Consider the following 13551-nt stretch of genomic DNA (forward strand, 5'->3'; position numbering starts at 1 on the left):
GAAAGCTAGGCTTTCCAAAATGCCTCAGGTGCCAAGTGTTCAGTGTAATTTAAAATTCATGATATTCTAGGCCAGGCAGGTGACATCCTCAGGAACATGTTCAGACCTTGGTTTAACTGACAGCTTCTTAGTCTCTCATGAATAATCATTTGTTCTACATTAGAATGGACTTCTTTATTATATTTATTATTGTAATGTAATGTAATGTAATGCAAATGTAATATAAATATTACATTTATTATTCTTTATTGTATCTTCCTTTGCTTGAATGTCTTGTTATCTGTAATTGGGAATTTATAAATATTACATATCCTTCATTTTGCACTCACCGTGAGCTAACCTCATCGGCCTTAGGGTGATGTGGAACAGCAGCTCCTGAGGTCCTCTCAGCCTTCATCCCCTTGACCTACCTGAAGTTTCTCAAAGAGCTCTAGGTCACCACATTCCCTAGGTAGTGGCAACATTATCATGACCTTTCCTGATTCCAAAGACTTCAATGACTCCAAGATAGGACAGAGTTGCTGACCCTTGAGTTGAGGTGTCCATATCCAACCATTCTTTTTTTTTTTTTTAAGAGTTTTAAAAAATGGGGCGCCTGGGTGGCTCAGTGGGTTAAGCCGCTGCCTTCGGCTCAGGTCATGATCTCAGGGTCCTGGGATCGAGTCCCGCATCGGGCTCTCTGCTCAGCAGGGAGCCTGCTTCTCTCTCTCTCTCTCTCTCTCTCTGCTACTTGTGGTCTCTGTCAAATAAATAAATAAAATCTTATAAAAAAAAAAAAAAGAGTTTTAAAAAATGTTTAAATATATTTATTTTGAGTAATTCCTACATCCAACATGGGGCTTAAATTCATGACCCCAAGATCAAGAGTCACGTGCTCTTCTGACTGACCCAGCCAGGCACCCAAAGTTATACCAACATTTAGAAAGAAAATTTTTTTTTTTTTTAAGGTTTTATTTATTTACTTGACAGAGAGAGACGGTGAGAGAGAGAGAACACAAGCACAGGGAGTGGGAGACGGAAAGCAGACTTCCTGCCGAGCAGGGAGCCTGATGTGGGGCTTGATCCCAGGACTCTGGGATCATGACCTGAGCCAAAGGCAGATCCCTAACAGCTGAGCCACCCGGCACCCCAATCCCTTTTTTGTTTTTAAGAGATTTTTATTTTTTAAGAAGTCTCTACAGCCAACACAGGGCTCGAACGCACACCCTCAAGATCAAGAGTCGCATCCTCCACCAACTGAGTCAGCCAGGTGCCTCTAGAAAGCTACAAATAATATAGTAGGCCTATAAACTAAAACTACATGGCTTATGGTACAATCAGCTACAGAGAAGACAACAGAAAATACAGTTAATTTGTTCATGGAAATCTAGCTTTGGATAGCACCAACACTTGTGAAACTTCCCTACTGCTAATTTGGGCCACTGAGAATAAAACCCATCAGAATTGTTTAAAAGTATCTTCTTTGGGGAGGAAATGCTAAAGAACATGAAAAAAAGACTGAAAGGGGGGCACCCGATGGTTTACTCAGGAAGTTGCCTTCAGCTCAGGTCATGATCTTAGGTTAGGGTCAGGCTTTCCACTCAGCAGGGAGTCTGCTTTCCCTCTCCTGTTGTTCCTCCCCTTGCTTGTATGTGTGTATGTGTGTGTGTGTGTGTGTGTGTGTGTGTGCACGTGTGTGCACATACACACATGCACAAGTGCTTGCTCTCTCTCTCTCCCCAGCATCCTCTCCCTCTCTCTCTCTGACAAATAAATAAAATCTTACAAAAAAAGAATAGGGTGGGAAAGGGTGAATCCATTTTATAAAGAAGGAATCAGCATGTAAGATGAAATTCTCCATGGGAGAATGGGAGATTTTTTTCCATCTACCTCTAGTATTTAGTTGGATATAATTTTGGGTATCGGGGAAAGAAATAATAAGGTGATACATATATTGTTGGTAAGATAATTAAGAAACACAACTCACCATTTTTTAGGCTTCGACAATGGTTTATATTTGCTGTACTTTACGCGCCATTCAAGTACTTCTTTACAGCGCTGACAAACTCCGTCATGAAGCTTTGCATTAATTTTCTTAAAACCAAACAGAAAAACAAAGTAAGAATTTCATTGGTGAGCCAGCATTATAAACCCCGTAAAAAAGATACATGAGAAATTTAAGTATTTTTTATTTATTTTATTTTTACTTATTTTTTTTTAAAGATTTTATTTATTTATTTGACAGATAGAGATCACAAGTAGGTAGAGAGGCAGGTAGAGAGAGAGGAGGAAGCAGGCTCCCTGCTGAGCAGAGAGCCCAATGACCCTGAGATCATGACCTGAGCCGAAGGTAGAGGCTTTAACCCACTGAGCCATCCAGGCGCCCCTTAAGTATTTTTTAAATAGTAACCTAAATTTAATCTGCTTAACATTTTTTGATACTGTGTGTAATTTTATGTGCATTTCTCAAGTTGATTCTTTACAAAGGCAAAGATTTTTTTTTTTTTTTTTTAGATTTTGTTTATTTATATGACAGAGAGAGAGAGAGAGAGACAGTGAAAGAGGGATTACAGCAGGGGGAGTGGGAGAGGGAGAGGGAGGCTTGACTGAGCAGGGAGCTCGATGTGGCGCTCTATCCCAGGACTCTGGGATCAAAACCTGAGCCAAAGGAAGATGCCCAAAGACTTTGCCACCCAGGCACCCCCCAAAGGCAAAGATTCTTAACTAGGTGTAGCTCAGAATCATCCAAGAAATGTTTTAACCTCTTGGCAGGAGCATTTTAGAAGCCCCGCCCCCCCACTGATTCTGATGTGTGCAAATGTTAAAACTCAAGTTTGTACTGTCAAGACATGTGCGTTTTACTATATATAGGTTATACCTCAAAAATAATGTAATAATAAAGAAGAAAACCTAATGCATATTTTAAGACTACTGTTTCCAGGGGCACCTGGGTGGCTCAGTGGGTTAAAGCCTCTGCCTTCAGCTCAGGTCATGATCCCAGGGTCCTGGGATCGAGCCTCACATCTGCTCAGCAGGGAGCTTGCTTCCTCGTCTCTCTCTGCCTGCCTCTCTGCGTACTTGTGATCTCTGTCTGCCAAATAAATAAATAAAATCTTAAAAAAAAAAAAAAAGACTGTTTCCAACAATTCAAATCTTACCAATGAGAAATGAGACAATACATTGAGAAATTACAGTCCTAAACTGTCAGTCTATAGAAAAGAGCAGAGACCATGACATCTGAGAAAGGAGTGTCAGGCAGAAGCAGCTGAAAGCACAAAGGCATTTAATTCTTTAATTTAATACTTTCATCTTCTCATGTAAAGAAAAAATGTTTTGGTAAAGTTACCCCACTAATCTGATTTCTTCAAAACAGAAAATAGGGGCAGCTGGGTGGTTCAGTCGTTAACTATCTGCCTTTGGCTCAGGTCATGATCCCAGGGTCCTGGGATTGAGCCCCACATCAGGCTCACTGCTCAGCGGTGCTCAGCGGGGAGCCTGCTTCTCCCTCTCCCACTACCACTGCTTGTGTTCCCTCTCTCACTGTCTCTCTTTTTGTCAAATAAATAAATAAAATCTGAAAAAACAAACAAACAAACAAAAACAGAAAATAAATGTGTGCATGGAAATATCTGTGGTGGGAAAAGAGATTTATAGGGGAAAAAAACACACCATTTTTATTATGATCTTTTCTCAAAATGTGCTGGGAAATTAGGAGAATGAAAAAATTTAAATGTGTCATGTGTTTTCCCCAGTAGTTTTATTTATTTATTTATTTTTTAAAGATTTTATTTATTTATTTGACAGACAGAGATCACAAGTAGGCAGAGAAGCAGGTAGAGAGAGAGGAGGAAGCAGGCTCCCTGCTGAGCAGAGAGCCCGATGCGGGCCTCGATCCCAGACCCTGGGATCATGACCTGAGCCGAAGGCAGAGGCTTTAACCCACTGAGCCACCCAGACGCCCCTCCCCAGTAGTTTTAAATTCTATAACATATTCATGTGATTCAGGACCCAGACTATTTATGTTCACTAAGTACTCTGAGAATTCTCTTACTTTGGCTGTGGAGGCCTGGTCTTTGCCTATCGTTGGAATAACGAGTAAAGGAACATTTTAAGTTTTCTTTGTTTCCTTTTTTAATTTCTCAAGAAAAGAAAGAAAAGGATCACAAAAGACACAGATTCTTTGGGAGGTTATCTGATGCTGAGTTAAAAGCACAATGTTTTAAAGATCATTTGAAGGAAAAAAAAACCCAAAACTTTGGAACAGGGCTTGAAATTCTTTAAATTTCTAAACAAAAAGATAAAATAATTTGAAAAAGGGGCACCTGGGTGGCTCAGTGGGTCAAAGCCTCTGCCTTCAGCTCAGGTCACAATTCGAGGGTTCTGGGATTGAGCCCGGAATCAGGCTCTCCACTCGGCAGGGAGCCTCCTTTCTCTCCTCTCTCTGCCTGCCTCTCTGCCTACTTGTGATCTTTGCCTGTCAAATAAATAAAATCTTAAAAAAAATAACTTGACAAAACATTTACTCAAAGAGAAAATATTTCAAGGGTCTTTTCAAAAGCCACAAATTAAGCTGTGAATACATTTATGTTTGATTTTAACTCTATGGTGAAAAACATATTCTGTTACTTAGCAATTATGTATAGGTATTCCTTTTTCCCTGACCTAGAAGGAGAGTACCTCGAAAAATAAATGCTACATCACCCTATATTCCTTGCTTACTGCTAACTGTTGCCAGAAAGAAGGAAATCCGTATCCAATACCAAACTCCTCTTCTCATTAAACTTGCTACATAGCTATCCCACATAAGACTTGCTAAGAAATACCCAGAGCTAAAATTCGCATTTCATCATTTGTTCTCACTGCCCCCTCTTGCCTAGAATATCTCACCAAAAAAAAAAAATACTTATATTTTCCTAACTCTAATAGTAATGGAAACAAGCTAACAACTTGAACTATGATTACAATATGAATGTGATGTGAACTTTCTTAATAGAATATTCTTAGAATGCAAAACATTTTGTTACTCTGCTTGTCAACTGGGAAGCATTATTTGGTTTCTTGTTTGTTTCTGTATCCAATTCCTGACCAGTTCATCTTGATTGACAAAGCTGCACATAGCTTGGAAACTGGTTTCTTCGGGGTGGATCGGACAATGGAACAAAACAGGTCTTTGTGGAAACTTGCCTGTGAGTGATGTGTGAAACAGTGTAAATGGAGATGTTGTAGAAAGTTCACATGACTAACAGGCACTACTATAAAACTGAACTTGATTTTCATGTGTCAAGAAATGAATGAGCGTAAGAATGAAAGTGAACGGTACTTTCACTTAAAAGAGTTGTAAAAAGAAAGAAAACTGTGTACCTTGTCTGACTATATTTTGGCAAACGAGAAAAAGTGAATTCCAGAGATGTGAGCAATGAAAGCTAAATCCTAGTTCTAGGAATTGTTCTGCCTGGAGCAAAGAAGATGACAGTCTTACCTTACTCACACCTATGTTTACAACTAACCCTATTTTAGCAATTAATTTTAGCATATTCCTCCTGGTAGAAATCATAGATTATTACGGTTAAGATTTAAGCATGTCCAAATATAAAATCAAAACTCAGTTTCAGGGCGCCTGGGTGGCTCAGTGGGTTAAGCCGCTGCCTTTGGCTCAGGTCATGATCTCAGGATCCTGGGATCGAGTCCCACATCGGGCTCTCTGCTCAGCAGGGAGCCTGCTTCCCTCTCTCTCTCTGCCTGCCTCTCTGCCTACTTGTGATCTCTCTCTGTCAAATAAATAAATAAAATCTTAAAAAAAAAAAATTCAAATATTTAAAAAAAAAAAAACTCAGTTTCATAGATATAAAAGCCTTTAAAGATCATTTTCTAAAAGAAGCTTTTAGAAAGCTTCTAGAAGCTACTTTCCAGACCTTTAAAGGGAAAGAACTTCAGAGAAGATTCCACCAAACTTAGGAATCTTAGCTAAAGAAGAAAACCTTATTTATGAATTGAACACTAAGTCAGAATAAACTTAGGGTATATTAAAAGACACTCTTACTTAACATATATGTAAAGTCTTAGCCATCATTGATTCATACAACGCATTTTATAGTAAATGTTATTTCTGCTATAAACATTCTGTTCACAGACAAGGCATATTTTAAGATGCAATACAGCAAGCTCAAGAAGAAATTAGATGACTTTACCACCCAAGAGGCAAACTACAAATATAGTATCTGTATCAATAGGCTGATACTGAAAAATACTTTATAAAATATAAAGTATCCTTTAACAGAAGGACGATACTCTTATGGGGGGAAGGAATTTGAATACCTCTCAAGAACAACTAATTATTTCTCATCGGGGTATTTTTGTACATCATATTTCTTTCAGGAATGTTAATGGTAAACAATGGCATATTTTACTTCCCTTCATTAATTAAAAAAATTTTTTTTAGCTAAATTAAAATTGAAGAAAATAACAATTCTAACTGCTGCTGAAAATCCATTTCCAAGAACTGGCCTTGTTCTTCCCCCTGCATTATAAGGTTTTGGTGCTAATATAGCTCCAACAGTATTACTCCAGAATAGGATTTTTATAGCCTATTTATATATAAAAGTTCATATATACATATGTGTGTGTATATATATATATATATATATATTTTAAGACTTTATTGATTTATTTGACAGAGAGAAACATAGTGAGAGAAGGAACACAGCAGAGGGAGAGAGAGAAGCAGGCTTCCCACCAAACAGGGAGCCCGATGTGGAGCTCAATCCCAGGACCCTGGGATCACAACCTGAGCTGAAGGCAAACACCCAATGACTGAGCCACCCAGGCACCCCTAAAAGTATATATATTTTTAAATTTTCTATTAGTATCCCCTTATTCTAAATTTGGTTAGAGGATAAAAGATCTTTAGACATGGGAGCAAGAATTTGTATGATTAATAACATTAAAAACCCTTCTTTTAGGGGTGCTTGAGTGGCTCAGTGGGTTAAAGCCTCTGCCTTCGGCTCAGGTCATAATCCCAGGGTCCTGGGATCAAGCCCCACATCAGGCTCTCTGCTTGGCCAGGAGCCTGCTTCCCTTCCACTCTCTCTGCTTCTTTCTCTGCCTGTCCTTCTGCCTACTTGTGATCTCTGTCTTGTCAAATTAAAAAAAAAAAAAAAAAATTAAAAAAAAATCTGTCTTTTAGGATGTGACTCTCAAATTATAAACTATTTTGTTTTAAATCCTTTTAATATGGCCAGAACATGGTTGAGCATAAATTATCTTCAAAATCAATACAACTGGGACACCTGGGTGGCTCAGTTGGTTAAGCATCTGCCTTTGGCTCAGGTCACAATCCATCCCAGGGTCCTGAGATCGAGTCCTATGTCTGGCTCCCTGCTCAGCAAGAAGCCTGCTTCTCCCTATGCCCGCTGCTGCCCCTGCTTGTGCTCCCTCTCTCTCTGTCTCTCTGACAAATAAATAAATAAAATCTTCAAAAAAAGAAAATCAACACAACCAAAAATAGATGAGGGAATCATATTGAAGGGAAAACAAGAGTAGGCAAGGAAAATGATGAAGCACTTAAGGAGTGCAGCTGGGAAGTACACTTGCTAAAGATGGACCCCAAGTGAGATCTAGGCTTTCTAGCCGCCAGTAAAACACAAGCTCCACTTCTCTATCTGCTTCGATGCCCGTAACATGCCCAAAATCCAGTTTCTTAGAAGTAGTACAACTATTCTGGTTATGGAAACCCAAAATCTGGTCCTTCCCAAAAAGGACCCCGCATAATACAGTAAGCCATGTTCTCAATAACACCCTTATTATATAAAGCAGTTCACAGAGCTGTTTTCTACCAGGTAGTCTGGTCTTACATAATGTCAAACACAGGGTGATAAAAGTTATTCTCGGGGGTACAGTATAGGTACAGATGCCTGATATTAATAGGATCTACAGGAATGCACCACATAGAATAAGGTCATCATAAATAGTATTTCTCTTAACCGAGTTCCAAAAACAACCACTTCTACTGTGATAAATTTCAAACATGCAGAAAGAAGTTAAAACAATACTAATGCACAGCCATATACACATTATTGTGAGACAATTGTTAACATTATTTTTATTAAAGATTTTATTTATTGTTAAAAATTTTATTTATTTACTTGAGGAGAGTGAGAGAGAGAGCATGAGAGGGGAGAGGGTCAGAGGGAGAAGCAGACTCCCCACTGAGCAGGGATCCTGATGAGGGACTCGATCCTGCAACTCCAGGATCATGACCAGAGCTGAAGGCAGTCGCCTAACCAACTGAGCCACCCAGGCGCCCCAACCATTAACATTTTTTTTAATGAGTTTTTTTTTTTAAGATTTTATTTATTTATTTGACAGACAGAGATCACAAGTAGGCAGAGAGGCAGGCAGAGAGAGAGGAGGAAGCAAGCTCCCTGCTGAGCAGAGAGCCAGATGTGGGGCTCGATCCCAGGACCCTGGGATCATGACCTGAACTGAAGGCAGAGGCTTTAACCCACTGAGCCACCCAGGCGCCCCAACCATTAACATTTTTTAACCTCTGTTTTCTATGTGTATGTACATTTAAATTAAGTTGCAGACATCAGGACCCTCTACCTCTTAATATATGTATCCTAGAAATACTTTTTCCTAATTAACCACACTGTTAATTTTCTGTTACTGCAGAAAAAAGTGAAAAATAACTGTCTAATGTCATTGAATGTAGCCAGTCTACATTGAAATGTCCTCACCTGCTCCCTTCCCTCTAAATCAGTATTCAAGTACTGATTCTACAAGGATTTCCCTTTTTTTTCTATTTAGAGACAGAGAGCAAGGGGGAGGGACAATGGGAGAGATAATCTTAAACAGGCTTCATTTGCAGCACACAGTCCAACGACACAGGGCTAGCTCTCAAGTCCCTGAGATCATGACCTGAGCTGAAATCAAAGAGTCAGACACTTCACTGACTGAGCCAACCAGGCATCCCAGGATTTCCCTCTTTCACCCTTTATTGCATTGATGTTTTTGAAAATAGCAGGCATTCTGGATGTGTCTGATTGTTTATTCATAGTGTAATTTAATTCATTGCTTTAGCTATCATATTTCTGTAATATGGAAGTCAGGTTTAAAGGCTTGGTAAGATCCAGGTTTAACATTTTTTGATAAGAGTAGTTCATATTGCTGCTGCTGTACACTTTATATTACTGTCCCTCAGGAGGCACAAAATGTCCGTTCTCACCTTATCGGGGATATGAAATTTGGTTTAGTTAAGATGGTGACTCCCCTCATCTCCTCAAATTATAAACATTAGCAATAACCTAGGCAAATCACGTCAATATACTATTCCACAATACATTTCATCTCCTGGTTTAGTACCCATTCAAGATCCTTCGCTTGAATCAATTATTTTATCTATTCATTTATTTATTTTATAAGTTAGGTAATCTCTACGCCTAGTGTGGGGTTCAAATTCACAATACTGATATCAGGGGTCGCATGCTCTACCAACTGAGCCAGCCAGGTGCTCCAGAATCCATCATCGTAAATGCTACTTCTACCATTCTTTGTACATTCATTAAATTTTTTAAAAACGTTACCAGCTGGGGGGCTCCTGGGGCCTCAGTCAGTTGAGTGTCCCACTCTTGATTTCAGCTCAGGTCATGATCTCAGGGTCTTAAGGCTCTGTGCTCAGTGCTGAGTCCACTTGAGATTCTTCCCTATTTCCCTCTCCCCCTTCCCCCACTTGCATTCTCTAAATAAACAAACAAACAAATAAAATCTTAAAAAAAAAAAGTTACTAGCCGGGGGGTGCCTGGCTGGCTTAGTTGGAGAGACATGTGACTTGATTCTAGGGTCCTGAGTTGGAGCCCCACATTGAATGTAGAGATTATAAAAATAAACAAACTTAAAAAATAATTTTAGGGATGCCTGGGTGGCTCAGTTGGTTGGGCCACTGCCTTCAGCTCAGGTCATGATCCCAGCGTCCTGGGACAGAGTCCCACATCGGGCTCCTTGATCAGCAGAGAGCCTGCTTCTCTCTCTGTCTCTGCCTGCCACTCTGTCTGCCTGTGCTCGCTCTCTCTCTCTCTCTCTCTGACAAATAAATAAATAAAATCTTTAAAAAAAAAATTTTTAAAAATGGTTACCAGCTGAAGTCAGTTTTGTGGTACAATGCATATATTATATACATATATAATAAAATTTGCCCATTTTAGACATACAGTTGTATGACTCTGACAACCAAAATACAGAGTATTCTTTTTTTCAAAGATTGTATTTACTTATTTGGCAGAGAGAGAGACACAGCAAGAGAGGGAACACAAGCGGGGATGAGGGTGGGAGAGGGAGAAGCAGGCTTCCCGCTAAGCAGGAAGCCCAATATGAGGGCTTGATCCCAGGACCCTGGGACCATGACCTGAGCCGAAGGCAGATGCTTAACAACTGAGCCACCCAGGTGCCCCCCAAATATAGAATATTTTCATTACTCTGAAAAGTTCCCACATGGCTCTTTGTTGTCAGTCTCTTCTACCAGTCCCAGGCAATGCTGATTTTTTAATCGGCTCCTATAGTTTTGTCTTTTTCAAAATGTCACATAATTGGAATATGGATAAATTGGAATACGGCTATTTGCAGAGCTCATTTCTTTTCATTGGTGAGTGATACTCCACTGAACAGATGTGCTATAATAATATTCATTCATTCACCATTTGAAGGACATTCTGAGTTGTTTCCAGTTTTGGATAGTAATATTCATATACAAGTTTTGTGTGGACACTTTTTTACTTCTCTCAGGTTAATACCTAAGAATGGTATTGTTGGATTTTGTAATAATTTTTTTTTTAAAGATTTTATTTGTTTGTTTATTTATTTATTTGAGAGTGCATGTTCCTGGATAAGCAGGGAGATAGAGGGAGGAAGAGGGAGAGAGAATTTCAAGTAGATGCTGCACTGAGCATGAAGCCCAATACAAGGTTCAATGTCATGACCCTAGGATCACAACCTGAGCTGAAGTCAAGAGTCAGAAGCTTGGGGCACTTGGGTGACTCAGTGGTTAACCATCTGTCTTGGGCTCGGGTCATAATCCCAGTGTCCTGGGATCAAGCCCAAAGAGGGAGGGCTCCCTGCCCTACGGGAAGCCCATTCTCCCTCTCCCACTCCCCCTGCTTGTGTTCCCTCTCTGTCTCTCTCTCTTTGTTAAAGAAATTAAAAAAAAAAAAAAAAAAAAACTTAAAAAAAAAAAGTCAGAAGCTTAACCGAGGTGTCCCTGTGACAATTTTTTGCTTCTTTTTTTTTTTTTTTTTAAGATTTATTTACATATTTGAGAGAGAACAAGAACATGGGCACAAGCAGGTGGTGGGGCAGAGGGAAAAAACCTCAAGCAGACTTCCTGCTGAGCATGGAGCCAGATGCAGAGCTCCACTCCACAAACCTGAAACCATGACCTGAGCTCAAACCAAGAATTGGATGCTCAGCCCACCTAACCACCCTCGTGCCCCTGTGTTAAACTTTATAAGAAACTAACACTTCTTCAGGGCCACCTGGGTGCTGAGTCGGTTAAGTGTCTGCTTTCAGCTCAGGTCATGATACCATGGTCCTCAGATCAAGCCCCACATCAGGCTCCCTAGTGGGAGTGGGAGCCCGCTTCTTCCTCTCGTTCTGCCACTCCCCGTGCTTGTGCTCTCTCTCTCCCAAATAAATAAATAAAATCTAAAAAAAAAAAAAAAAAAAGAAAAAAGAAAAGAAAAGAAAAGAAACTAATACTTTTGCAAAGTAACTGTACCATTTTGCATTTCCATTAACCATGTATAAAGATCCAGTTTTTCCACATCATTTCTAGTGCTTGAAACTGTACATATTTATTTTAGCCATTAGGATAAGTGTACAGTGTTATCTCATTATGGTTTTAATTTATATCTCCTTTTTAAAAAATTTTTTTTAATTTATTTATTTGTCAGAAAGAAAGAGAGTGCACAAGCTGGGGGAAGGGGTAGAGGGAAAGGGAGAAGCAGGCTCCACGCTGAACAGGGAGCCCGACATGGGACTCCATCCCAGGACCCTGGGACCATGACCCAAGCCAAAGGCAACTGAGCCACCCAGGCACACCTGTATCTCCTTAATAATTAGTAATGTTGAATATCTTTTTATGTATTTACTTGCCATCATGTATTTTCCCAAGCGTTCAAATCTTTTGCCCATTGTTTTCAACTGAGTTGTTCATTTTTTAATTATTGAGATATGAGGGTTCTGTCTATATTCTATATTCTCCCAATCTGAGCTTTTATTTTCATTATCTTAACAGTATTTTTAATTCTTTTTTTTTTTAAGATTTTATTTATTTATTTGACAGAGAGAGATCACAGTAGGAGAGAGGAAGGGAAGAGATCACAGAGAGAGAGGAAGGGAAGCAGGCCCCCTGCTGAGCAGAGAGCCCGATGTGGGACTCGATCCCAGGACCCTGAGATCATGACCTGAGCCGAAGGCAGCGGCTTAACCCACTGAGCCACCCAGGCACCCCTTAACAGTATTTTTATAAGAGTTTTTTAATTTCAATTTTTCTTTTCTAGAAAGAAGCACAGAGCTTACTTACTCACCTTTTTTCTTTTATAGACCTTGCATTTTATGTCAAATTTAAGAAGTCTGAAGACTCATGAAGACTTTTACCTATATATTTGGCTAGAAGTTCAGTAATTTTAGGTTTTACATTAAATCTATGATCCATTTTGAATTAATTTTTGTACATGGTCCAAAACACGAGTTGGAGGTTCATTTTAAATTACACATGGATGTCCACATTCTACCACCACCGCACTGCATTTGTATCCTTGTCGAAAATCAAGTATGTGTGCATCCATTTCGGGACTCAATACTCCATCACATTCATCTGTGTCTGCTCTTTCACCTGCACCCTGTCCTGATTAGTGTTGCCTTAAGGTCTTGAAATCCGTACTGTGCATCCTCCAACTCTGTTCTTTTTCAAAATCGTTCTGACTATCTTAGTTCCTTTGGTTTTCCATAAATATTTTGGAATCAGTTTGTTGATCTCAACAAAAAAGCTATAACTGTGATTAGGATTACACCAAAACTATGAATTACACTGGGGAGAACTGACATTTCAACAACACTGAATCTTCCAAACAATGAACACTGCATTCCTGAGATAAGCCCCACTTGTCTGTTATGTGTCTTTATTTACTGGTGAATACAATATTGAATACAATACAAAGGCTAATATTTTCTTGAAAATCTTGCGTCTAAATTCAATGAGAGATTTTAGTCCATAGGTGCTTCAGGTTTTCTCTTATAACACCTTCCTCTGGCATTGGTGTCTGTCTTAGTTGCTAGAGAATTCATGTGCAAGGGTTAAAAAGACTTAAAATAGGAAAAAAGACTACATATTTTAGAAGAATAGAATACTTAAAATTTTGTACAATAAGCTCAAAACCTATTTTTAAATGTTTAAAAAAGTACATTTACAGGGGCGCCTGCGTGGCTCAATGGGTTAAGCATCTGCCTTCGGCTCAGGTCATGATCTCAGGGGATCCCAGGATCGAGTCCCACGTTGGGCTCTGTGCTCAGCGGGGAGCCTGC

General features: G+C 39.5%; 1 protein-coding gene across 2 annotated transcripts in view; it reads right to left on the minus strand.

The window, feature by feature from the left end:
- The window catches only part of C12H9orf85 (chromosome 12 C9orf85 homolog), a 67258-nt gene that overhangs the window by 22077 nt on the left and 31630 nt on the right, over nt 1-13551 (minus strand). For both annotated transcript variants that reach the window (XM_059141021.1, XM_059141022.1), the window contains exon 2: nt 1967-2073. In XM_059141021.1, the coding sequence (XP_058997004.1) occupies nt 1967-2073 (107 nt within the window). The remainder of the gene's footprint in view (nt 1-1966; nt 2074-13551) is intronic.

This window comes from Mustela lutreola, chromosome 12 (assembly GCF_030435805.1).
Source record: "Mustela lutreola isolate mMusLut2 chromosome 12, mMusLut2.pri, whole genome shotgun sequence".
NCBI classification, from domain to species: Eukaryota; Metazoa; Chordata; class Mammalia; order Carnivora; family Mustelidae; genus Mustela; species Mustela lutreola.